The sequence below is a fragment of the Nothobranchius furzeri genome, chromosome 9 (assembly GCF_043380555.1).
Source record: "Nothobranchius furzeri strain GRZ-AD chromosome 9, NfurGRZ-RIMD1, whole genome shotgun sequence".
NCBI lineage: Eukaryota > Metazoa > Chordata > Actinopteri > Cyprinodontiformes > Nothobranchiidae > Nothobranchius > Nothobranchius furzeri.
The window spans coordinates 57941924-57966738 of NC_091749.1; the positions used below are offsets into that span (position 1 = coordinate 57941924).

A 24815-nucleotide genomic window follows, 5' to 3' on the forward strand; every position below is an offset into this window, starting at 1 on the left:
ACATATACAAAAATTGTGCTACATGCATATAGCATCCGTGAAGCATGAGCAGGTACAGGATATTACATTTACACGATGGAATAGTTAAGAGAATCCATCACAAAGTGGCTTCGATTGCATGGTGAGAGTCGAGTGTTAGCAGAAGTGTATCAATGTTACCGTGATACAAAATTTCGGAATATTCCCGACGATGCTGCCTTTCATCCCACCTGCAACAGACGTTTTATTGATAAGAGACGCATGGAGCAAGCTGGGAAACGTGTTGCACGTGAAGAGACGACGACATCAGAAAACACAGGAACACGTGGATGAAAGAAAAAACGGGTCTAGATCAGGTCTGCCATTTGCTACTGCTGGTCCTGTGCTTCCAGTTCTGTGCATAATCTGCAAAAAAGTTGAGAAGGACGTAATCGTTCATGGAAAACGCCAGAGGGCACATTTGGTTCAGACTGAAACATCTTCTGCTGGTTGGTAACTCACTCTCTCACACACAGAGAAATGTGAGAACATAGTGGCTCTCATCATTTTCCTGCACTAACTGAAATTTTGTTTATAAATTGAAGGCCAGTTGCTGAAAGGTGCTGAGATCAAGCAAGATGAAAGCATTCTGTTACACATCAAAGACAAAGATTGTGTCACTGGAGGTTCGGTACCACACATGCTGCTATAGAGTACACCACCTTCCTGTCTAGATCCACATCAACAACAGATAAACTGTAAGTTTTGTATTAAAATTATTGTTGTTGCTGTTTTTGTTATTGCATTTGTATTCATAATTTCCCTTGATGTATTTAATTAAGCAATTAAAGTATTTTCTGTCTGGGTGTTGTGTTTTCAGAAATGAGCCCAGATTTGATGCTGGGTACAAGGTCTTCTGTGAGAGGACCATTCGCCAGAGACTGATTGTGAACCAGGAAGTGCTGTGAATGAGCCAGCTGACAAGGTCCTTTTCAGATCTGGTAAAACATGAAGGTGTTGATGCTTCAAACTACAGGTAACTGTAATAAGTCCTGCCACAGAATATTTCAGTATTTTCGCACAGTTTTGCTGCAGTTCGCGGTCAAATGGGTTATTCGACATTCCCACCATCTGTTCGTATAGTAACTTTGCATCCTGCTGGGGAGTATTATGGGCCATTCCCATCTGTACCGGGTCGGCCCGGGCCGGGTAGCCCCAGTCGGCCCCAGCCTGGCCCGGTTGATTCCACACATCCTTGCCTTAAGCCCATGTGGGCCGATTCTACCCACCAATCAGAGGCTTGCTCTAATGGAAGGTGTGAATTTGCTGTCAGCAGTGGGTGTGTTGGCCCTGGTCGGCCTGAAGCAGACCCCCTCGAGAAGAGGGCTGAGAATGAGCCTTGGTTGGCCCGGAAAAATACCAGGCCACCCAGATATGTAAACAACCTACGCTGCCCGGCCCGGGTCGACCCGGTACAGATGAGAATGGCCCATAAGAAAGTGTTAGAAAGTATATTAATTAAAGGCCAATGTGAGTATTTTCTTCTTTGAATCCTTATAACAAACTTTTACTTTATCTTTTTCAGACAAGAGACACTGAAGAGGAGGTTGACCCATGACTTCCCTCAGCTGATGTTTCAATTCCCTAGCAAGCGCAAGATATGTGAGCTGGTTTTTGTGGAGATGCTGTCGACAGAAACGTTGATAGACAGGTTATAGACAGCATTTACCAATTTGGGTAGCAGCTTCAACATCCACTTTTGCAAAACTCTGCAAATATGTACGCCATCTGTATGACCAACCAGCTGCTCAAAATGTAAATGAAAGCATCATGAACTTTATTCATCCCCTCTACAAATGATGCCCTGTATCAAAACTCCAAAAGGGCAAACTACCAAGTAGCCATTATGAGGTCAGCTCTGAAAGTTAAAAATATGTCCCCCCTCACCTCAATCTGACAGTTACCTGGATGACTAGTAATCCTGCCCCTGAAAGTGTAATGCAGGTAGTTAACTGTAGTTGCAGGAAAGGTACATGTGAGACAGGAACTTGTTTCTATATATCAGCAGGACGGTCTTGCAGATTTATGCTGGTGCAGAAATTGTGCAAATGTGTCCTTAGGCAGTGATGAAAAAGCTGCATCTGCCATACAGCTATGAGAGTGAAAGTGATGAATAATTCACTCACTGTTACTGTAAATATGTAAAAATGTTTTGTGTGAATTTGTAAGCATTGTTTCTTTGGATTTTGGGAAAGTCAGCACAGAAGACTGAATGATGCAGCAAACGTCATGCAATACCATGTCTGTACATTATTATTAGACCTGACTAGTGAAAGTGCTGTGAAGGCCTCTTGATATTATTCTGTTTGTACAAATACATATTATACTGTCCAAACACGATAAATGCATAGTAAGATCAATAAAAGTATCCCATAGCATTGTATCGCTCTGTTACCTTGCGCTTGTGGCAGCTCCACATCTCCACAACAATTATTTCTGTTCACGGATTTCTACGTTTCTTAGGTATTAAAAGCATAATTGCTACTGTTGTCAGATTCCAAGTACACCGCCATGTTGGAATCTGTTTCCTAAATGCGTGCACCACATTGGTCTAAAGCGATCAAGTGAGAGCCACTTTACTACTGTCGTATTAAGTTCAAAGCAAACGAGTTTGAATTAAAACAACGATCGTAGTAAAACAGCTGTACTATCAGAGGAGGAACTTTACTTTTGAAATCAGTACAAATTTACTATTTTTATAAAGCAAAGAGCAAGTGGCCACAAAAGATCAGAATGAGATTAAACAAAAGCAGGTTATAATATAAAGATTTATTTTAAGGCTCACTGTGTAAGCATCTCTGTTTTGTCAGTATTTGAGTAGTTCCTTGTCTAACTTTAGAGGGCAATGTAAACAAAATTGATTTTAGGATTTGAAATCATTGAGGGCAAAAATAATTTCATCAGATTTTATTTACTGAATATGCACAATGCATCTAAGTGGAAGTACACACAAACATGTAAGAAGTTTTAATGCAAAGGTAGAAAAAATAATCATTTCAAACTTGACTTCCTTTTTTTTTAAATCTAAGATCTGCTTCTTATGATGACAGTTTATCCTCGATGAGACAAAGAGCCGTTTGCTCTCTTTCAGCAGAAAGTCTTTACGGGCCTACAGGGCACACATTTGCATTATCAATATCAAAATAAAAGTAAACAGAACATCCTTGTTTCATAATAAATCACTGACCTTAGCAATCTGTTTTATTTTAAATCCTTGATGGAAGCATTGCTGGACACCATTTATTTTCCTGCAGACAAAAACATGTATTTATTTTGAACACACTTGCAATGTAGGTGAGATGCTTCAACGGTACCTGGGCTTTGTTCATGACCTCAGTGAGGGCCGTGTGGTCCAAGTTTGGAGCGGAGAGCACAGCGTCGAGCTGAGCCTGGGTCTTCTCCAGCCTGTCTGCCAGGGTCTGCAGCTTGCTCTCCAGCTGTCTGATCACATCCTCTGTTTCATCCTGCACACTCTGGATTCTCTGAGGGACAGACTTGGATAGTTCATCTCTTTCCAGCTGGAGCTAGATTGAAATGAAAGCAATCACAAAAATTTTAGTCTTTTATTAGAGGTGAGTAAATCTGAACATTGTTGAACGTTTACCTCGCTGAATCTCTGTTGGAGAACATCATAATCTCTTTTTAATTTCTTCAGAGCTTTCATTCCGGGTACGTGACTGGCTCTCTGTGGGGGGAAAAAATGTTTTTTTAATTAAAGATACTCCTAACAAAATAAAAATCAAACGCCAACATTAACCTTAGTGTATGATGTGTATTTTAATTTTTCCTCCACGCTGTAAATTTGCTCCTTGACTTCGGATAAGCGCTCAGAAAGAAGTTGGTTACTTTGCTCTTGAATGGACAGCATCTTGCCAAGTTGATCAAGTTCAGTCAGTCTTTCTTTATTTTCTTGCTGGAATCCAAATAAAAAGCATCAAACAAAATTAAAACCAAAATAACCACATCAGGAATTTTGAAGCACATCTCAATCAAAGTTGGGTATTTGCAATGACAATCAAAAATAAGCCATTTAAGATGGTTAAATATTAAATGATCAAAAATCTGTTTGCTGTAAAAAATGTTCTTAACCTTGAGTTTTTCGATCTTTTTACACTCTTCTTTAATGTTAAAGGTCATTGCTAAGTCTTTGAGGGTTTTCTCGTGAATTTCTTTGAGGTCGTTGATGTGATTATTCCAGCTGAGCTCTTGCTTGCTCGTCATACTTTTGAATACATCGTCGAGCTCCTCTTGCTGCAGATGCAAGCATTCCTCATGTTTAACTTCAGCTTCTAATGAAAAGACAACAACTTTTGTTCAGCACATTTCAGAAAGTTATAATTTTGAACAGTAGATTATTTACCTGTGATTTGCCTCTCCCAGTCTTCTTGAGTTGCAGCCATTTTTTTGGTGTGTTCCTGCAATGATATCAGCCAAATTGGTGTTCGTGCAGATCAATTCATTCAAAGTTGTTAATGAACCTGAAAAACTGAAACAAGGTGGTTGTTTTAGAGAGAAACATTTAGCACAGCGTACGACACAAACCAGTTCAAGTTTCTCAATATGAGTTTTGTGGTCGAGATCTTGCACGTCCACCATGGCAGCCTTGACTTTGCTTCGAAGCTCCGCCTCCAGCAGATCCTGGTTTTTTTGCATCACTTCAGCAGACAACAAGCGATCTGCTGTCAGCTCAGAGATTGTGTTCTGGTGTTCACACAGGAGGTGTTTCATCTTCTGCTTATAAACCTGGTTGAAAAAAAGGTCTATTACAGAATAATTCTGATATTTCAGTAAAAGCCTGTTGCAGGACATCTGCGTGTTCCCCTCACCTTGATCTCTACTTCATGGCGTGCCTTGTCGTCTTCTGTGGCCTTCTGTACGACTTTTATCTCAGCCTTGACCTCCTTCAGTTTTCTTTCAGTGATTTCATGAATGGTGGCGACCTTATCCCTCTCCAGTTGGAAATAGTTTCTCTCTTCCCTCTCTCTGTCCAGCTCCTCTCGAAGATATGCAATGTGCTCTTCCATCTGAAACACATAATTTCACTGTCTGACGTAGTTTTACAGGCTGCAGCTTAGACAGACAGGTGTTTGCACCTATACTTTGGGATATGTTTCAGCTGACCTGTTCCTTGGATACCTCCTCCTTGGTGAGGCCATTTATCAGAGTATGGGGTCTTGCAATTGCAGGCTTTTTAACTGAACCTTTTTTGTGTGTAGACTGGAAAGAAAAAAAATCTAAATATAATGAAATGCACAAAAATATGGAAGCCGATTTCCACCACTTTGATTAAGACAAATCCCCTCATAATTATGACGTAACTATCACATAATTATGGGATAGTATCTCATAAACATGAGATAGCTGGGTTATAATTATGAGAGGAACAGGCTTCCATATAAATACAATTAACTCAGCACTTCTTTAAAGTGTAACAGCATCCAAAGTTTTGTAATCCAGCTCTTTGGATATTAAAGTCAGTTTAATTAATGCTTCATCTAGCTATTAGCTATCTGCTAGCAAACAAGCTAACTAAAGCTATTTATTTTTATATTACATACCATTGGTTATGCTGCAAAAATAACGTGAGGAAATGGATTTTTTCAGAAGCAGAAAGAAAAATTATTCAGTCAGTAGTTCCATTTGGTTGTGAGTCTAGGGTCAAACATTCGTTTCCATAGCAACAGCGCAGGAAGAGGGCTTTTAGAAACCTCGGACATCCGGTTACTCTGCATGAGCAGGAGGAAGTGATCTACACATTTCTTTTATTAAACACGATTTTAAAATATTAACAGCTTCACTGAGATTTTAAATATATTAGTATTTCTAATAGTTTTGTTCCAAATGAGGTTATTGCATTTTGTGAAAGTAAATTTTTTGTTGTTGAATTTCATTATACTTCATATTTACTACAAGCCTACTTTTTATTTTTGCAACTTGCAAAGTTCATTCAGATGTTTTAGTTTTACAAATGCCAAAGAACTGATTTTGGGTGCATCATTTAGATAAAAGAAAAGTAGATCTAATAGGCAGCATCATTCCAGTTTCACTCTGCATACTTATTTTATTAGATAAACATCCAGGTTTTTATGGACCTGAAGAAAATCTACATTCATGTGGGAAGAATTAATGCATCTCAAAAATCATGAAATGGTCTGATATTTGCTGCCAATCTTGAGCTTCTCTGCTGTTATAATGCAAAGCTAACAAGAAGACACCCACAATATTTAAAAATATATATTTTATTAATTGATCAAAGTGAAAATATTTCAAAACATAAAAAACATTTTTCACAAAAATACAAGAGTTGATGGTGACATATATTTGGCAGGAAATTTTCATCATAAAAACCGACACGTTCACATCTTAAAGGGGGATGTAGACACCTGGCTGGGGGCAGAAATAACCTAAGGGAAAGGCAGGCATGTGATTAATACAAATGTATGTTAGAAATGAATAAATTAAAAGTATAAAGTGCATTTACCTTTAGCGGACAAGAGCTGGTGGATCAGATTTGCATTGATTGCTTTTAAAAAGTGAAAAACAAAAAAAGTTAAATATTTATCTGGATAGGATGGCCAACATAATCAATAAATTGTCTAAATAAATCGCTGAGGACATTACCTTTGGGTGGATTTATTTGGTCCTGCAGCTCTTTTGATGAATAATGACCTGGAAAAAATATTGTGTTTAATATCAGTCTGAAAGCAACATGACAAAGAGTTTGGTTTCATGCAGCTATTATGAAAATGTCTTTCAGCACCGTGTCAACAAAAAATAAAGATATAAATAAATACTTACAGGCAGACTCATCATTTCTGTTGGATTCTGGATTTGTATTTGATGATTTATAAAGAGGCTGCATGTCTTCTCCAGTTGCCCGTTTAACTTTGGCGCCATTAGCCAGAGCCTGATGTTGCTCAATGCCATTTTCTTTCTCATTTGAAGTGGACATGGCTGACTTGGCACATTGTAAATACTCTTTAGAAGGTGGGACAGGAAGGACGATGGGAAACGAGCTGAAGGAGCGTTTGTTAATAAGTACTACATCTAAGGGTCCTCTGATGCTTTTTAAATAGATCTGATAGCTGGCAGGGCTGCAGGGTACCTGAAGAAAGAAATATGCATAATGACTTTTATCTCATAGTTAAAAAAGCAGCAAAAATTGGAATTCACTTACAGCTTTGGGAATGGGGACATCCAGATGTGTTCCTGGGGGTGCTCGAACAACTAAAAGAGTACGGTCTGAACAGGAAAAATAAAATAAATGACTTACTTTTACTAGATCATTTCAATAAATCCATTGTAAGCTCATTTTTCTTATACATGCACATGAATCAGCAGAGATCAATGAGAAAGAAGCATGACATCTCATTTAGTAACGCTGATGAGTCAGAGATTACTTTAAATGACAATGTTTCTGTACAGAAAGCAGAAAAGGCTACATTTGTCTAGATTTTAATCCAGATTGTGTATGCGTCTGTTCACAGAAGCAACTTGATTTCCACTAACTTACTGGTTCCTGCAGGGAGAATACAAGCCAGCTCATATTAATGACTCTGCACCTGAATCAGAGCGTTTCTCCTAGATTATCTTTTCTACTTCCCTTCTCATCAACCCCCCCCCCAGCAGCACCATCATCAGAAAACAGCTGTGGTCTGCATGCCTCTCCCCATCAGTGTTGTTGCAGCAGCGCTTGCAGGGAATTTAAAGGAACTACACCAGTCTGCTCCCCATCTTGTGTCATTACTAACAAGTAGGAAACGGTGCCAGCTCACTCCAGGATATCAGACACCTGCTGGGAGAGGGTGGTGCTTCAAAGCTGTTTGAATCAGGTGCAGACGGCAAGAATCGCTGTATATTGCACAGATGGGATTAATCAGAACCAGCAAACAGACTGGATTATAAATTTTGATTTGATGGGGGTCATGAAATTTTGTACCACTACATCACAACATTCCTGTGGACTCATTTTTCCTAAAGTTTATGCTTCCAAAACATCTTTGATGAACAATCTCCTGTTTGTTTTTGTAGACAACCCGTCACAGAGAGGTGCCAAAGACTGGCAAAAAAAATGCATGAACCATCATAGTAATAGTCAACAATATGATGATACATTACCACTGAAGCAAGTGCACAAATCTTCATCGGTCACATAGATCAGAGTAGCGAGGAGTTAAGAAAAGCAGGTTTGAGTAATTTACTCACTATGCCACCAATAAAATATAAATCTGCAGGGGAAAATGACTAGATTTGCATTAATATGCTATTTTTTTTCTAAAGCAGTAAAAATTACATGAGATTTGTCAAATATTTCAAACCAGTGTGTTCAAATGTAAACATACACACAAAAAAGGATATTCTCTATGGTTTTGTCTTGTACTCCTGATGTTTTCCTCAATCAAAAGTTTCTGCTGGTCCAGTAATGACTCCATTAAAGTCAGCCCATCCACATCAGTCTTTATGGCATTTTCTTCATGATTTCTTGCAAAAAAAAGAAAGAAGAAAAAACATTAAATGCGTAGTCAAGCATGAATGGTTTTGCTTTCTTATCTGTACATTTTTATAACTTACATCAACTTTACCATATTCTTGGATATTTTGACAATAAGACCTGCACCCTCCAGTACATTTGTGATGTCATATATCCTTCGTTTCTGTCTGACAGCCAGAACTTCAGCAGCCTGAAAGGACATCACAGGCCACTCATATAAGAGGTTTACCCTCATCATTTGCAAATGCCACTGCAGTCTATAATCTGACTGTTGGAGGGGATCAGCGATCAAGCAGTCACTGAAAACATTTAATTTAAAATAAAATCTTTTAAAATGTGTGAAATCACACCTGCAAATGAATGCAGGTCAGATTTTAAAACAAAATAAATAAATAATAATAAACACATTCAGAAACATGTTTGATAGATACTTTATGAAGTCTGTATTTATTCCAGTTATTTGTCTGATACTGAACATTTTTGATTTGCTGAATTACTGAAATGCAACATAATGCTAAAACAGGACACATCTGAATTTAGAAATATCTGAAATGCAGAACTTGTTATCTTTAAATAGATGTTTGTATCCAATCATAATGATGTTGTGGATTTAAGCCAGCCTTTTAAAGTGAGATTTAAATATAAATATTAAAGAGCTGCTGCAGGTTGGGTAGATTTTGCTCCTGAACTGTGAGCTGGAGTTCACTTACAGTTCTGAGATCCAGCTTCCCGTGTTCCGCAAGTAACTTGGAAAACTTCTGAGTGAGCGTAAGAAGGCTTCTAGTTTTCCTCGAATATGTGGGAATTTCTTCCAACACAAACTCTTCTTCTTCTTCTGAGCTCTGCTGATTGTCTTCTTCTAGATTCATTCTGCTGTCCAGGAAGAAAGGAAAAACAAACCAACGTGTAAACTTCCTGCGAATCAAATTTCCAAAACAGCTAACGGATTCTCCCCCAGTAAATAATATCATTTTTACATTTCTTGTGGGTTTATTATAATGCTTTTATGTAAATTATCCACATTAAAATAGTGTGCCTCAACGAGGAATGTGGTGTATTTTGAAAAGCTGCTACCGGAAGTGATTTTTATCCGCGAAGTTTGTTTTAGTAGCAGTGAATGGACCATTTAAATTACTGTCACATTCCCTCAAATGTTGCAAACTGTGTACATAAGCCAGCTGTCATGTAAAAAAAAAACAAGAGCAAACTTTTTTTTACCTCGATCTACGTTGAGATGAAAAGTTGCTAACGTGGAGCGAACATAGTCATGACCACCACTTAGAGAATAAACAAGATGTCTTGGAGTTTCCAGCAGGTATATTTACAGTTGGATCAAAATAAAAAGTTCAACGTACTTGTCGGACCTACTGCTAGCACTAAAGCGTGTTTTCTTCTATTTTGGCGCTTTAGGCGCGTCCTTTTTCCGGTAGACGTACCTTCAGAATAAATGTCCAAATGTTTTAAAACAAAAATGATCTAGCGGAAACTGTAAAATACAAGCTACATTTAAAGTCTTCTCAACCAAAAAAGCTTACAACAATTTCCACCAAATGTATTAGGCTATTTAAAATAAATGATGAGCAATATTTTAAAAATAAAAAATGCTTTAATTGCTGAGAGCAAACATAGAAATTAATTTATTTGATATATTTAACGTAAATATGTATTTGCCAACTATACCAATGTAGTTGTATATCAATCAATTTCATACATCTAAGGGGCCTGGCCACTAAAATCTACAAAGGTGAGATGTAAAACAAGTATTTCAGATAACATCGATTTGTTATACATTTCTACTTAATTGTAAAATTAAGATAACACTAACCAGTTAATTCAATAATTCCATGTGCTTATTATTTTTATGCTAAGTTCATTTGAATGAGTTTAAAACCATAAAGTCATGATTAGCAAACACTGAAAACTTTGTTCAAATGAAATGTAACTGTAATTTCGTGTAGAAAGGTGTTTTTTTTTCTAATTATTCCATTTTGTTATTTGATGAGCTAAATGGATCAAACGTACTTGACTGATCTTACTTCGGCATCTGAAAAAAGGAAGTACCGTCACCATTTTTGCGCGGGTAACACAAAATGCATCATTTATAGTTCCGGGTAGAGTCAGGCGGCCGTCACGTGACGCAGCCCAACAGTCATATGATTATTGCATTTCTGGCAGAGTAGAAGTTGAGCACGGTAGAGGAAGTTGTAGTCACCTTTTTTGAGGTTTGGTTCTGCGAGGTTGCAGCGATGCTTGCTGGTGTTTTTCTGCTATGTTTTTTGTCCGATTTTCTGCTCACTTCGCGGGCTCAGTATGCTCCCGATGAGGTCACTGACCTGCCAGGTATGACGTTCAAACCGAGCTACAGGCAGTGGTCTGGATATCTGCAGGCAGGCCCGGGCAAGTTTCTACACTACTGGTAAGAAGCACAAACTTGTGGCACGCGGAGCACATTTGGAATTTTTTTAAAGTTTTATTTGAATCTGGAGGAGGTACTAACCTAAATGAGGATTTGTTTTAAATGACGAAATAATACGAAAAAAGCATGCAAAGCAAATAAAGTTGAAATTTAAATATAGCGTTTTTAACATGCGTTTAAAACATGGAGGGCCACATTTCTAAAGGACCAAACAAATACGTCTCAGTCGAACTTCGTGACATTACAATCTAAGATTATTGAATATTTCAAAATAAAAGCTCACCTTTACACACAACCTAGGCAACGTGATCAATATGAATCATTCAGTTAATGTAGAGGCTCTTAAAGTTATTTTATTATTTATTTATTTATTTTGTAGAAACATTTGGATTATTGACTGTTATCAGTTGATAAAATACTGGGGCCAAATGACATGTTTCTATAAATAAGACAATAATTTCCAGTGCTGTTTCATATATTATGGATGCTGATCCCAAATGGTTGTGTGCAGGTTTGTGACTTCTCAGAGAGACCCGACCAAAGACCCTGTGGTGCTGTGGCTTAATGGAGGTCCTGGCTGCAGCTCTTTGGATGGGTTCTTGTCAGAGAATGGACCGTTTCATGTGAGCATTCTCCCCGTGTTCACCAATGGATGGGGGGTAAAGACAAGAATAATGCTGACTTTGCTTTTCAGGTAAATAACGATGGAGCCACTCTGTACGAGAATGAATTCAGCTGGAACAAATATGCCAACGTGTTGTATCTGGAGTCTCCTGCAGGAGTGGGATATTCCTACTCCGATGACCAAAATTATAAAACTGACGACGATAAGGTAAGTTCGCTTTGTTATTTAAACAGAGGTTTGCAAACAGCTCGGGATGTAATGAAAAACCTGTCCTGTTTTCAGGTGGCTGCTGATAATTACCAAGCCCTTCAGAGTTTCTTTGTCAAGTTCCCAAACTTCACTCTGAACGAGTTCTTCATTTTTGGGGAAAGTTATGGGGGCATTTATGTCCCAACCCTGAGCCTGCGTGTGGCCACCGGACAGGCCAAGATCAACTTCCAGGTGAGGCGCTTCATGCTTGAACTCGCGCTCATTTGTCAGGTGGTGTGTACTTCCAGTCGGGCTTAAAACTAAACTTCCGTTTATGTTTTGGATATTTGTCATTTTAGGGCTTTTCAGTGGGAAACGGTCTCAGCAGTTTTGCTCTCAATGATGAATCTCTGATCTACTTTGGGTATTACCATGGTCTGTTTGGAGAAGAGTAAGTGTGTTGTTTATATTGTTCAGCTTAAGGCCCAGACTGCTGTAATTTGCACTAACTTTGAGCTAAAACCAGCTGCTTACTGTTTTGTATTTGTGTGACAGCCAAGCCTATGGGCATGCTTTACATAAGCTAGCTTTGCTTTGGTTTTAGGTAAAGGAAGAACATTATTGTATTGATTAATAAGAAATTATCTGTTTTAGTCTGAACTTTTGTGTTTTTGCAGCAAAGTAAAGAGTCCTTGTCTCTGTGTATTGAGCTAGAGATTCTAATCTTCTAAAACATGTTTTGTTCAATAGGTCTGACTTCCTAGAAATCCTTTTAAGGTGCTTTTCTTTATCACCTGCATTTTGTTTTCTGCACATTCTTTAGAGCTGACCATTGGACTTCTGTACATTGTTGAAACTAAACATTTGCAGTACTTTTCTCATTGCAAAATATTTAAAGAGGTCCTTCACTCATACTTTTAGTACATTTGCAGTGGTCTATAGTAGGAATGAATGCCTTGTAATTCAGAATCTGGGGAAAAAAGCTCTAGTGCGCCTGTTTCAGCACAGAATTCAGCCAGAGAAAAAAGTGCCATTAGACGACAGGATTTGCAGTCTTATTTCCTGATATTTGGACCTCTTGCCTCTGATTGGCTAACAGAAACGTGACTCTACCACTGACTCTGTTTGCTTTGTAATGTTGATGTTTTATCTCCACAAATAACTCAAGTCTGAAGGAGTTCTGCTGTGTGGTGGAGTTGCTAATGCTAATGGTTAGCTTCTACTAGCAGAGGCGTTCTTTGCTGTTTCCTGGATGCTGAACCAACAACAGCCTTCCCTGTCGTGAGTGAAGACGGGTGAGTCTATGAATGTCAAGTGGCAGTGTGACGTGGATCTTTCGGGCTTTTCAAATCCTAGAGTTCACCGTCTGTTTTCAAGCAGAAGAAGAAGAAAATATCATTTCTATAGCGCCTCTCAAGATAAAAATCACAAGGCGCTTCACATAAACAAAAAAATGTTAAAATATAAAAAAGTATTTAGAAAATGTTTAAAAATATATTTAAAATGAGCAACAATAGGCAATTGGGATTTAAAAGAAAAAATGTTAAGAAAGAGAGAGAGTGAATAGGAAAGAGGGAAATCAGTGGAACCTGAGGAAGGTGGAATAGGTGGGGAGAGCAGAATAAAGAGAGAGTGGTGAAGAAGGTCATACAAAAGCCAGCTTGAACAAGTGAGTCTTCAGCTGCTTTTTGAAGGAGACCATGCTAATGCAGGAGAAGCGTGTAGGAGAATATTTTCACGTTCAGCCTGCATGTTAAAGTGGCCGATCATTTCTAAAGGTTTGTCAGTGAGGGACCTCTTTAAAGGTGCAATTTTGGGAGACATTCTGAAAATGTTTAACCCCTGTTCAGACCTCTTGGCTAAAAATGAGCTAATTCCATGGTCAATTCAAACTTTCAAAGATATCATCTTGCAGCCTAAAGTTGTGTCTTTAACTCAGGAGAGAGTGAGATTTGACTTTTAGTGGAACACGTGTTCCCATCAATCAAATATCTCATTAGGACTGAAACCCTCTCACTCAGTCAGACTTAAATCTCTAGTTTCTCCTTCTGAATGTCAAATTAGAAATATTTACAATTTTACAGTGAAGTGGGTGCTTCATATCGGTATTTAAATCATGTGATCAAATGCTGAGTCATGACAAGTTGCTGATGCGGTTGTTTTTATTTTTATGTGCAGCCTGTGGCGTGACCTGAATGATAACTGCTGTAACAAGGGAGGCTGTAACTTTTACAACAGCAGTTCTGACTCCTGTAAGATTCAGGTGTGTGTGTGTGTGTGTGTGTGTGTGTGTGTGTGTGTGTGTGTGTGTGTGTGTGTGCGTGTGTGTGTGTGTGTGTGTGTGTGCGTGTGTGTGTGTGCGCGCGCGTGCGTGCGTGCGTGCGTGTGCGCGCGCGTGCGTGTGTTCTGTTTCATTACCTGGTTGGCACTTTCTGCTCATTCCTATCTCCTCTCAGGTGAACATTGCTTTCAGTATCGTGTATCAAAGTGGTCTTAATGAATACTCGCTCTACCTGGATTGCGAGGGCCGCCGAGGATTTAGCAAGACATACGAGAAGGCCATGACTCTTGTGTTTAGGAATTACAGGAAAACCCTGCACACTTATAAGGTGATCTGAAACGCACTCTACTCGTTTCGTCCTTCTCGATGTCACATGTGTTAACCAGGAAAACGAACAATCCTTTAAATGTAGTATTCAGGTCCCAGGTTGTCCTCGGTTTCTCTGAACGCCGTTCCTCCCTGCATCAACAGCACGGCTCAGACCAACTGGCTGAACAGAGGCGACGTGAGGAAAGCTTTACACATTCCTGCCACGCTGCCAGCCTGGGACATCTGCAGGTACACAAACGCGTTTAGAAAATTTTAATCTTACTGATCATCAGGCTGAATTTAAAATCCACTCTGACCAGAATGACCTTAAATGACCCTAATATTTCCAGATTAAATCTCTGTTTCAATTGTTTTGCCCTCAAACTTGTGTTTATTGTCATATAGCTTTTGTAGAATCATCTACAAAAGCTATTCGACAACAAAGTGTGTGTTTGCTGCAGTGATGCTGTGGGAGAGGAGTACAACATCCTGTACTGGACAGTGAAGGATGTGTATCTGAAGCTGCTCTCTATGGGCCTGCGGGCGCTCGTCTATAATGGAGACACTGACATGGCCTGCAACTTCCTGGGAGATCAGTGGTTTGTGGAGGACCTTGGCATAAAGGTAGCTTTAACTCAAAAAGCTGTTTACTAAACTCTCAAGAGTTTTGAAGCTCAGCCTTGGGTTGTGGAGCCTTTTAATGCTATAAATTTCTGCGATAAGATTAAAAAAAATTGAAAAGCAGCAGTTTTGAGTCCTGACATTTGGTTTTTGATTCCTCACAGTGACCATCCTGGTGATTTAGGCTTAACCCCCAAATTCCACTACCTCTGCTCCGCTCTGGTCCGCCCCTGCCTTCCGCAGCCGCTCGCTTCCTAACTCAATTTTTACTGGTACCCGCTCTACAACGGCTCCGCTCCGGTGCGGAGACCTGAGGTGGGCAAACAAGCATGCGCGGGATTTTCGAGATCTTGCGATACAGTCCGAGCAATAAACTCGGAAGTTAGATCCAAACACCCGTTGTGTGGGAGAAGCATCGGCATGAACTGTTTAATCTGCCCATCATTTGTGTTGAGAGATCAGCAGTGTTTAGATCAACAAAGTGTGACTACTTTGATAGTAGAAACTGTATTTATGGCTTATTTTTGTGCATTTAAACTTCAGCCGCCATTGATAGTTGTTAAAAGTTGTTAAACCTGTGCATATGAAACAAAAAACGCCTTTTGTTTATCGATTTATTGTGAAAAACGGAAGTTGTGCTTGCTCCTTTTCCTGTTGGGCCGTTGTGATTTCTGTCCATTTACTGCGGAGGTGTTCCGGCGTCCGGCAAAAATAGGATTGATTCTATTTTTGCCGGACGCCGGAGCAGAGGGCGGCGCACTGCGCCGCACTGCCGGAGCACGGCCGCAGTAGTGGAATTGCTCTGATTGACTACAACGGGACCGATTTTGCTCCGGTGTTCGTGTCAGAGTGGAGCGGAGGTAGTGGAATTTGGGGTTAGGATTCAAACCCTTAAGATGGAAAATGTGTTTTTCCTACCCTGGAAGGTGTGGTTGAGGTTGACTCTGTCACCCAAACTTTAAAAAAAAAAAAAGTTTCCCCTGGATGCAAAGTTTGCGCAGAGCCGTCAACTTTAGAGCAGGTCAGAGCCTGGGGATTTAAAACACAAAAAGGTTCATTGTCTTCAAACTGTTTTGCTGAACATCAGAACACGAGTTGTTTTTTCTATTGATCCTGATCCTTTTGAAACGGTTTGGATTGCACTAAACAATCAGTTAAAACTCTGGCTATCTTGTTTTAGGAAACCAGCAAATACAAAACTTGGATCTACGATGACCAAGTTGCCGGTTTCTATCAGCGGTTTGGAAACATCACCTTTCTGACTGTTAAGGTGAGCTTTAATATGTTTGTCCAGCTTCAGATTAGCAGTGTGAGAAGGATTAAATAACTTGTTTAAATCTGTTTCAGGGCGCCGGTCACATGGTTCCTCAGTGGGCTCCAGGTCCAGCACTCCATATGTTCCAGACCTTCTTAATTAATGGTTCCTACTGATCATCATGAGTTCATCTATATTCTTCTCAGGGAACAACGGAACACATAAAAGGACTACCCTGGCGGTATTAGACCGCAGAGTGGTGACTTTTAGGGAACTTCTGCCATATTCTGTAGCTTATTTGGATAAAAAGAATCTGTCAAACTTTAAAAAATCATTTTTATAAAACTTAAATAAATGTGTCGCCCATCTCAGGCTAAAGTAAATTTAAACATGTTTTTTACAAGCAAAAAATAACTAAATTGGTTGAAGATTTTATTTTTTGGAGGTGGATAAATGAAATTAAAAGAAATAGTGATTATGATTAAAAAAATAAGAGGAACTGTTCGACTGCACTAATGTAACTAAATAATTTCCTGGTTATAAATCAGTTTTATATGTATTTTGATGTGTGTAACACATTTTATCACATTGAGGTTAAATATGCGATGAAAGGGTGCATCTACTTGGTTTACTCAAACTGAATGTAGAAATGCTTTTGTCTAGATCATCTACACCAGGGGTGTCAAACTCATTTTAGCTCAGGGGCCACATTGAGGGAAATCTAGTCCCAAGTGGGCCGGACCGGTGAATAAAAAAAAACTTCAGATTGTTTTCTTTGTTTTAATACAATCAATATAAAACAAGGCTGGAGCCTGAGGACAGTGTAGTACAAGTACAACACCTGAAGTGTACTTGAAAATTTGAGAAAAAAAAACAAATAAAAAAAAACATTCCTTGGTGATTCAAAGAGCTTACAGATCACATGGCAAGATCAGTTTCATGCAGCACTTAAAGTATATTTGACTCATTTTACTTTACATCTTTTAGCTTTCACCAGAACTTCAATACCAGAAGTCACATCCTGAGTGGCGGCCAACTTCAGGATGTGATTCAAGTTCTTGTGTGAGCCTTGAGCGCAGCTTTGTTTTATTTATACTCATTACAGAGAAAACTTGCTCACAATGATACGTTTATTTTCACTCTACATTGTAAAGTATGAAAATAAAGTTTACACAACAATCCGGCTCGCATGTTTGACACCCCTGATCTACACGTTAACATTACGTTCATTTAAAGCCTTCATCTAAGTCGTTAAAACAATTGCATTGATGTAAATGTAAAGTTGAATGTTCTTAGCTTTATTTTTTGCAAAGCTTAACTGATTCTTTTCTTTTTATTGAAACATTTGTTTGGAAATAGTGAAATCTGTCATGTTTTCTGTTTGTTATGAGTATTTGTGAACAGAAAATAAACATTTCTCTTTAAATATCCAAATTAGAGGATCCACTACTAACAAAAGAGCAGCTCACACATCTGAAGGCAGAGTAGTGTTTTAGTTAAGAAAAGCAAATAAGCAACAGAAATTAAACAGTGCAGCATCTAAATGGAAAAGACAATCTGCATATATATATAAAAACTATAAACACATTAACAGATTACAAAAATATTCAAATAATTGCACCACATTTCCCTTAGTTTGCATTAACTGCGTTCTTGTCGACACAAAAATGCCTTTTGATCAAGTCGTTTGCATTTTATGACAAACACAAATATGTAAACTTTATTTCCCTTCAATCACAAACTGTCCAAGCTGATGTCATTACAGATTAAAGATGAGGAATTATGGGATATTTAACTCCATCTTTTGGAGCTTAAGTAGAAAGCGCTGGATCACACATGAACGATAATGATTTTGGTTATAAGCAGATGAGTTTAGAAATCAGAATACCAAAAATATCTGACTTTGGTTTTACTTTAGTGTCTGTTGACAAGACCTGTTGCCTCTTTAACTCTAAAATTCAGTTTCACACTGACTCAGTAAAGGTTGAAAAAGTCTAAAGGAAGAAAAACCTTACGATAATGAATAATCCATATAAAACATCATACACCCTCTTTTCATTCAGTGGGGAGGTAATTTTGTAAAAGTTCCCAGATTAGGTTTTCCTTCATGACCCTTTATTTTAACTCCGGAAGCTAAACTACATACAGACCTTAGAATAAGCTACAGACCAGAATGTGAGAGACACGGCATGCATTCTCTGGGGTGAACATGCTGTTAAAATGTCACAAATTGGCATGATTTAATTTTTAAAATCAAATTGATTAAAGTTTTTTTTAATACAAAGTTCTACTTTTGAATAAAGGAGACAGAAACAAGTTTTTAGCGTTCGGAAACGGGATAGGCCAGCCTGTATCCCCCAGGAATTACGACACCGTCTCAAAGTAACATGCTAAAACTTCACAGGAAATAAGAAAACTTGTAAGTCACGTCCCGGTTGAATCGAGCATGCATGAGGCAGACGATCCGATCCGCTCTCATCTCTGTTGTTGAGCGTAATGAGGTGTTTCATCTCATGCTGCGATCCCGAAGAGCAGCACAGTTCTGGGCACTCGCCCATCCTCGCCGTAGAGGAGACGTCCCTTTTAGTTGAGAACATCCTGATAGATGGAGTTCGATGTAGTGAGGCCAAAAATGAAAGCACCAAGGGTAACCATGGCAACACCGAAGCCAACCAGTACATGCCAGCTGTAAGAAAAGACCTAAAATGAAACTGTGTCCCAGATTTGTTTATATTTTAGCTATTGAACTTCTATTTATTGCTTCACTGATTATCCTACTTAAAAATATATATTCTTAACCTTGAATCAAGCAAGCAAACCAAAGTTTGGTTGTGCATCGTTAAGCTATTAATCTCAGGTTTATCCTAAAGGCTTGGATGTCTGTGAATTTTTTAAAATTCAATGATAAAAAGACTGAGGTGATGATTTTTGGTAGTCCTACTGAGACACCCAATGTGTTTGTAGATTCCTTGGCCCAGTTTGTTAAACCAACTGTCACCAACTTGGGGGTCAAAGTGGACTGTGATCTGAAGTTTGAACATCAGATTAAGGCGGTGGTAAAATCTGGCTTCTTTCACCTCAGGCAGCTGGCAAAAATAAAGCCAATTCTTTCACGGCAGCACTTTGAGACAGTGATCCACGCCTTTGTAACCACTCGGCTGGATTACTGTAACGCACTCTACATTGGGGTCAGTGCATCATGTATTAGTCAGCTACAGAGAGTGCAAAATGCCGCAGCTCGTCTTTTAACTGGCACTCGAAAGTTTGAGCACATTTCCCCTGTTTTAGCTTCACTTCACTGGCTGCCCATTTCTTTTAGGATTCATTTTAAAATTCTTTTATTTGCTTTTAAAGGTCTTCATGGCCTTGCCCCCTCTTATCTCTCTGATCTGATACAGCCTTACACTCCCTCCCGCTCTCTCAGGTCTGCTGATCAGCTGCTCCTGATTGTACCCAGGACTGAGCGTAAATTTAGAGGAGATCGTGCTTTTGCTGTTGCAGCCCCAAAACTGTGGAACGAACTTCCTTTAGAGATAAGACAGGCCAGTTCCTTATCTGCTTTTAAGGCACTCCTGAAAACACACCTCTTTACCCTGGCTTTTAATACCTTGTGAGATGTTGGTTTCTATTTTTTATTTTATTTTAGCTGTTTTAGGTGATTCAAATGCGGTTTTATCAAGTTTTATCAAGTTTTTATTTTTAATATAGGGCTAGTTTAATTTTATGTATCATGTGTTTTATTTATCTTTGCTGTTTTCTTTCTAGTCAATTGTTTTAATGTACTTTCTGTACAGCACTTTGTTCCTGTGCTGGGTCTTGTAAAGTGCTTTATAAATAAACTGGATTGGATTGGATTGGATAATCCACCTTCTTCAAAGCAAAAACACACTGAGGTGCTGGAAGCAACAACACAAACAGGACTTGCGTTAGATGACTTTATGACCTTTCTACATAAACAGAGATGGTTAAGAATTAAGCAGCCTCACCTTGCAGATCGGGTATCTGTCTCTGAAAGCTTAGCTTGCATCAAACACAAACCTGAGGAGTTAAAGGAACATCATAAATGCAAAGATGAATTTGCATAATTATCCAAGATGACGCATGCTAAGAGCAGCCTTACCTGGAAACACAAAGATGAAACAGGCTGCCAGTCCACCAATCAGAGAGATCACCCGGCCAATGTCGGGGATAAAGAGTGCGAGTACGAGGGTGATGACGAACCACACCAGAGTCTGAAGGATCCTTCTCCTGCGTTCGCTGCGTACACACACCTCCACCTGTTCCCCTCGGAAACGAAGCCAAAGTCCCTCTATGACGGCCCTTGAGGAGCAACGTGATCAGAGTAAAGAAATTATCCTAAAATAAGGAAATATGACCCACGACTCGGTGGGGATAAACTAAAAACACATCAAAACCTCGACAAATACACATCAAAGAGGAGACTACAATGGAAATTGTTTGCTATAATGATCGACGTAAAGGTGATGCGTTCAAATGTAATTACACTGTACTGTCAGCCACAGTGGTGGCAGTAGCATGCTTTGGAAATGATTTCCACCAAAGAAACTAGGTTTTCTGCTAGCTAAAATCAGTTCTAAGGTAAAAATGGAGCATTTCATGGTCCGAGCTTTTAGTTCACTGTACGCTACCTGCCGCAGAAGTGTAAAATGGGGTACGAGGTCACCACGCAGAGGACGATGAAAGCTCTAGCGATGGCTACAGCGACGTCATCAGGAGGGTACGACATCAACACATCCTGACTCACAGTGGAGCCAAAAGTCAGGAAGCCACAGACACCTGATCACATGAAGCTGTCATTTACCAAGAGGAAACGGGCATCTGCTGCTCTCGCCGTAACATAACACTGCATTCTTATACATATAACAAAATACAGGTCATTTCAACATCTGGCAGGTTAACACAGCTGTGCAAATTGATAAAACACAACATGTGACGTACCAGTTCCTGTGTAAACAAAAAGGCAGATTATCATGCTGAGCGTGACCACAACTCCCCACGGTTTGATCTCTTTCCTCCTCATGCTGTTGAACACCGGCACACAGCTGACATGACACTGAGGGGATCAGATACGCCTCGTGATTATTACACTCTAATCAGCAAGCAGTATGATCATAAGGCGTTAAATGATTACCTGGAAACCAAAACATATGGTGGGCATAGCGTTAAAAACTGCAGTCCAGGAAGATGAACTGCAAACATAAAAATAAAAAAAATAGATACGCCTGATGCAGAGGGTTCGGACAGTGCTGCTGTTTTATTACAAACTCCAGGATGGAAATATATGCTAGGACTTACCTGGTTGAGACGTAATCTGGAGACATGTTTTTGCTCGGCCAGATGTATTTCACAATGACCACGATGGTCACGTACCAGGTTCCCATCACACTAAGGGCACTACAGCAGATGTGGTTAGCAAAGAGTTTAAAAGTTAGAAAAATGATAAATCGGAGTTTAAAAAAGCAGTAGATTCGATTGTTAGATATGTCGTTACCTGGCATATTTTTGAAAGCCAATCTCTTTGGGGATAGACAAAGGAAGGATGACCAGGACTGCAGTAACGACGATGGTAAACTTTCTATCGGTGTACCAGGGGCCGGCGGCTGCACTGTCTGTGCTGTGAACCATTGCAGCGATCACTGGAGCAGTAAACAAGAGTTGCATGACTTTGGGAGGCTGGGAAACGTAGCATGATGAGGACGAACGGAGAATGAAAACTGAAACATGATTAAAGTCATGCACAATTTAAATAAAGTAAAAGACATCAGGATTTCCACTCAGTCAGCATCTCGGTGAAAGAACGCCCGAGTGACATGAGAGGCACACTGACAGAGAAATGCTGAGTGGGGTCATTCTCGATGCTCTTTGCCCTCGTCATTGACAGAACAAGACGTTATGTTTCACTTGCTGCTACGCAAAACATGTAAACTCAGAGGAAAGGCTGATTTTAATCCATTAAAGGGTCATTCTACAAATTTTACTCTGATGTGACCAAAACCAACGCAGCTCATGAGTTGGTTATATACACTCACAGCGATCAAGCTGGTCTCCAATGACGATGAAGAAAGCGATGCACGTGCCGAAGGTGTAGACAGCAATGGCGACTTCACATATGACGCCTGTGACCTTTCCACAAGTGGCTCGAACAACCTCCTGATAGGTGGCTTCATTACTGACCTGAAACCAGCCAGATGATTTTTAATGGTTTATTAATATGTACAAACAAATTTACACCAAAAAGTTTGTCATTCACTATTTTCCGTTGATTGTTATGTAATTAACATGCCGTATGAGAGGGACATTAACGGAGTTTTTCCAGGGTGCTTAAAAAACAGTCCAGACATAAAATGTATTCCATCTGAGGAATAGCACTCATTTATTTTGCATGCCTACTCTCATTTAGCATGCAGCAGCCATATTGATGCTCTTCTGGAGAGCATCGCTGTTAATTATTTAACTTAAAATTAATTAATGAGTAAGTAGGAATTTAGGATGCAGGATCCTTGTTTTTATGTTATTGTTCAGGTGATATGTTCTGTGTCCATTGCACACATTCAATTATCTCTAGAGAATGAATCAAAGTGACTATTTGCTGTTTTTTTATTGCCACCATTTGTTTCAGCACATGAACATTTGAGTGATTGAGGAACTGAAAGTCCTGACTTGTGTGCAAAGTTCTGCATTTGATGCACAGAATGAAAAAAATGTTTCACAATGGATCTTTTCTTTTAAGCCACAAGTGGGAGAAAATATGAAGGCAGACAAAACGGGTTAGAAGTCTAGGGTTCCATTTGCAATTAAAAGTAAAACTAAGTAAAAGAGTACATACCACAGAGCAGTAGCCAAGGATTACAAGTCCATTGATGATGAAGATCAACATAAACTGAAACACAGAAACAGAACATTTGAACAAAAACACAAAAGCATCAGCTGACAGCAGCAGAGATTAAGCCTTGAACAAAACGGAGGACTGATGAGTCCTCACCATCTGAAGAACCACTCCTGCAGTTACTCCTCCTGCCATGCTGAAGGCTGCTGGGAAGTTCAGCAGACCTGCTCCTAGTGCTGCATTCACCACAATGAAAACCGCTCCCAGGGGTGACACATTTTGGTTTCTCTCCTCCAGCTCGGGGCGCGGGACCGAATCCACACTGGGGCTCTGCAAGAGCCATGCTCTTTCCCCAGAGTCACTGCTGCCCATTCCACCCCAGTCCTCAATATCCGTATTGATTGCCATTAGAAAAATGTACAGTGAACCTAAAAGTCTGCGTGAGGACACCTGGATGCAGATAGAAGTGAATGTGCAGATTGATCAGCAAGCAGCTGGAGGTTCTTATCAAGTAGCAGTAAGTCCATTTACTGCTGATGGTTGATCTGTAACGAGACAAAGATTAGACCCCAAAGTGTTGGTAAATAACAGTGAAAGTGTAGTGGTTTTAAAACAATTAATCTTAGAGGTAAAAGCTTTTATAGTTACTGTCTAAGTTAAACACACCTGCGTTTTTCGTCACTATGCGAACACAAATAAACGCAATTTTAGCTGACAGGATCTGATTTTAAACTGTTGAGGTGAATCTGCTGACAGAGAATGTAAGGGAACAAAGGCAGGATGTGGTAAACCCATCGTTTTTCAACAAAAGAGAGATGAGTTTTTTTTTTATTTCATTTCATTTGAGAGAACACCATCGCAGCTCTGTCCAACGGAAGCTAGCGAGAACAAACGAAACCATAATTTTTCAAAACAGACCGCGTATTTATTTAATCACGACAAATAAACTTCATTGTATATTTTAAGAGAAATTATAAAACTATAATAACAGAAAATTACTATTTCATTACCTTCTACCTCCATCTGGGGGAAAGACTGAGCCCCCGATGTGTTTTGGCAGCTTGTTCAAAGTGGAGGACCGGAAGGAATCTTCTTCCTCGCGTGACTCGATACCGTCAATTTTCCGCTCGCAGAGAACTTTGGGAGTTGAAGTTCCTGTTAATGCAAAAACGTACAAAGGAAAGATACATTTTCGAATAAAATTATGCATTTTTGTAGTGATTGGAGCTACTAGAATTTGATGTCAAAACTGACACAAAACCAAAAAATGTTTTATCATAAATAAAATCCAATCTTTATTCAGCATGACCTTCATCTTACCCTCTCCTCATTCAGCTCTTTCTACCATTTCTGCCATTGCCAGGACCCACTGATTATCACTTTATTCATTATCTCCTTCCTTACATTTTAGTTTTCTCATTGTGCTATTTTGTATCATTTTCATTCATTTTTAAATTTTTGTCGTTGTGAAGTTGTTTCTTCTAATCAGAATGAAAATTTGTACAAAATTCCCTGATGCATGAAGTGATACGTACATAGTATGTGAAAAAACAAGTACACAAAAAAATGACTCTTCGAATGATTTATTTGTTCTGCAGTGTACATGACCCATGACCTTCAGATCACACAGGAAGCACCAGCATGAGACAAAGCTCCAGAAATATGAGCAAAGGGAATCAAACTCACATTATAATCAGTGTCTCCCAGTTTCAAGGAAGAGATGCAAACACTGAAACAAGACGTCTGAGCAAATGAATGACCTT

General features: G+C 39.3%; 4 protein-coding genes and 1 long non-coding RNA gene across 7 annotated transcripts; 2 read left to right on the plus strand and 3 right to left on the minus strand.

Moving 5' to 3' along the window:
• Positions 1 to 577: 577 nt before the first annotated feature.
• Positions 578 to 1714, plus strand: LOC107381333 (uncharacterized). Its single transcript, XR_001572449.3, has 3 exons — positions 578 to 716; positions 839 to 994; positions 1544 to 1714. It is a non-coding gene; the product is annotated as an uncharacterized lncRNA (long non-coding RNA).
• Positions 1715 to 2910: 1196 nt separating this feature from the next.
• gas8 (growth arrest-specific 8) lies at positions 2911 to 5694 on the minus strand. The gene is made up of 11 exons (XM_015952943.3): positions 5577 to 5694; positions 5140 to 5235; positions 4845 to 5042; positions 4561 to 4761; positions 4379 to 4433; positions 4108 to 4307; positions 3776 to 3931; positions 3623 to 3703; positions 3333 to 3542; positions 3206 to 3266; positions 2911 to 3127 (listed from the first exon to the last, which is right to left on the minus strand). The coding sequence occupies exons 1-10, from the start codon at positions 5577 to 5579 to the stop codon at positions 3225 to 3227; spliced, it is 1242 nt and encodes a 413-aa protein (XP_015808429.3). The 5' UTR covers positions 5580 to 5694; the 3' UTR covers positions 2911 to 3127; positions 3206 to 3224.
• A 547-nt stretch (positions 5695 to 6241) lies between these two features.
• Positions 6242 to 9913, minus strand: LOC129153124 (transcription factor E2F5). 2 transcript variants are annotated; one of them, XM_054732145.2, is made up of 10 exons: positions 9728 to 9913; positions 9220 to 9379; positions 8590 to 8699; positions 8377 to 8499; positions 8137 to 8180; positions 7196 to 7260; positions 6817 to 7123; positions 6640 to 6687; positions 6500 to 6541; positions 6242 to 6422 (listed from the first exon to the last, which is right to left on the minus strand). In XM_054732145.2, exons 2-10 carry the CDS (start codon positions 9376 to 9378, stop codon positions 6382 to 6384), a joined length of 939 nt encoding a protein of 312 aa, XP_054588120.2. In that variant the 5' UTR covers position 9379; positions 9728 to 9913; the 3' UTR covers positions 6242 to 6381. The 2 variants fall into 2 exon arrangements, with proteins under 2 accessions (XP_054588120.2, XP_054588119.2); XM_054732144.2 differs by having other exon boundaries at positions 9220 to 9382; positions 9728 to 9905.
• Positions 9914 to 10652: 739 nt separating this feature from the next.
• LOC107381336 (lysosomal protective protein) lies at positions 10653 to 16687 on the plus strand. Its single transcript, XM_054732142.2, has 11 exons — positions 10653 to 10925; positions 11437 to 11548; positions 11620 to 11757; positions 11833 to 11991; positions 12099 to 12190; positions 13918 to 14002; positions 14196 to 14348; positions 14433 to 14578; positions 14791 to 14953; positions 16131 to 16220; positions 16298 to 16687. Exons 1-11 carry the CDS (start codon positions 10756 to 10758, stop codon positions 16379 to 16381), a joined length of 1392 nt encoding a protein of 463 aa, XP_054588117.1. The 5' UTR covers positions 10653 to 10755; the 3' UTR covers positions 16382 to 16687.
• Positions 16688 to 18108: 1421 nt separating this feature from the next.
• On the minus strand, positions 18109 to 24166 carry slc38a7 (solute carrier family 38 member 7). 2 transcript variants are annotated; one of them, XM_015952945.3, is made up of 12 exons: positions 24063 to 24166; positions 23209 to 23597; positions 23053 to 23106; positions 22256 to 22400; positions 21718 to 21862; positions 21522 to 21620; positions 21358 to 21415; positions 21165 to 21279; positions 20855 to 21002; positions 20326 to 20525; positions 20192 to 20243; positions 18109 to 18891 (listed from the first exon to the last, which is right to left on the minus strand). In XM_015952945.3, the coding sequence occupies exons 2-12, from the start codon at positions 23458 to 23460 to the stop codon at positions 18789 to 18791; spliced, it is 1371 nt and encodes a 456-aa protein (XP_015808431.3). In that variant the 5' UTR covers positions 23461 to 23597; positions 24063 to 24166; the 3' UTR covers positions 18109 to 18788. The 2 variants fall into 2 exon arrangements, with proteins under 2 accessions (XP_015808431.3, XP_070411074.1); XM_070554973.1 differs by lacking the exon at positions 18109 to 18891 and adding an exon at positions 19709 to 20101.
• Between the last annotated feature and the right edge of the window lie 649 nt (positions 24167 to 24815).

Coding starts and splice junctions, on each gene's coding strand:
- gas8 (XM_015952943.3), bottom strand. Junction 4,308..4,378: donor CTGGGAGAGGCAAATCACAG/GTAAATAATCTA, acceptor TCTTTTCATTAG/AAGCTGAAGTTAAACATGAG. Junction 3,704..3,775: donor AATACACATCATACACTAAG/GTTAATGTTGGC, acceptor TTCCCCCCACAG/AGAGCCAGTCACGTACCCGG.
- LOC129153124 (XM_054732145.2), bottom strand. CDS start 9,378: ATGAATCTAGAAGAAGACAATCAGCAGAGCTCAGAAGAAGAAGAAGAG. Junction 8,700..9,219: donor GGAAGCTGGATCTCAGAACT/GTAAGTGAACTC, acceptor ATGTCCTTTCAG/GCTGCTGAAGTTCTGGCTGT. Junction 6,688..6,816: donor CAGAAATGATGAGTCTGCCT/GTAAGTATTTAT, acceptor TATTTTTTCCAG/GTCATTATTCATCAAAAGAG.
- LOC107381336 (XM_054732142.2), top strand. CDS start 10,756: ATGCTTGCTGGTGTTTTTCTGCTATGTTTTTTGTCCGATTTTCTGCTC. Junction 11,549..11,619: donor CAGAGAATGGACCGTTTCAT/GTGAGCATTCTC, acceptor TTTGCTTTTCAG/GTAAATAACGATGGAGCCAC. Junction 14,003..14,195: donor CTGACTCCTGTAAGATTCAG/GTGTGTGTGTGT, acceptor ATCTCCTCTCAG/GTGAACATTGCTTTCAGTAT.
- slc38a7 (XM_070554973.1), bottom strand. CDS start 23,460: ATGGCAATCAATACGGATATTGAGGACTGGGGTGGAATGGGCAGCAGT. Junction 22,401..23,052: donor TCCTTGGCTACTGCTCTGTG/GTATGTACTCTT, acceptor GGCTGGTTTCAG/GTCAGTAATGAAGCCACCTA. Junction 21,863..22,255: donor TGGAGACCAGCTTGATCGCT/GTGAGTGTATAT, acceptor TTACTGCTCCAG/TGATCGCTGCAATGGTTCAC.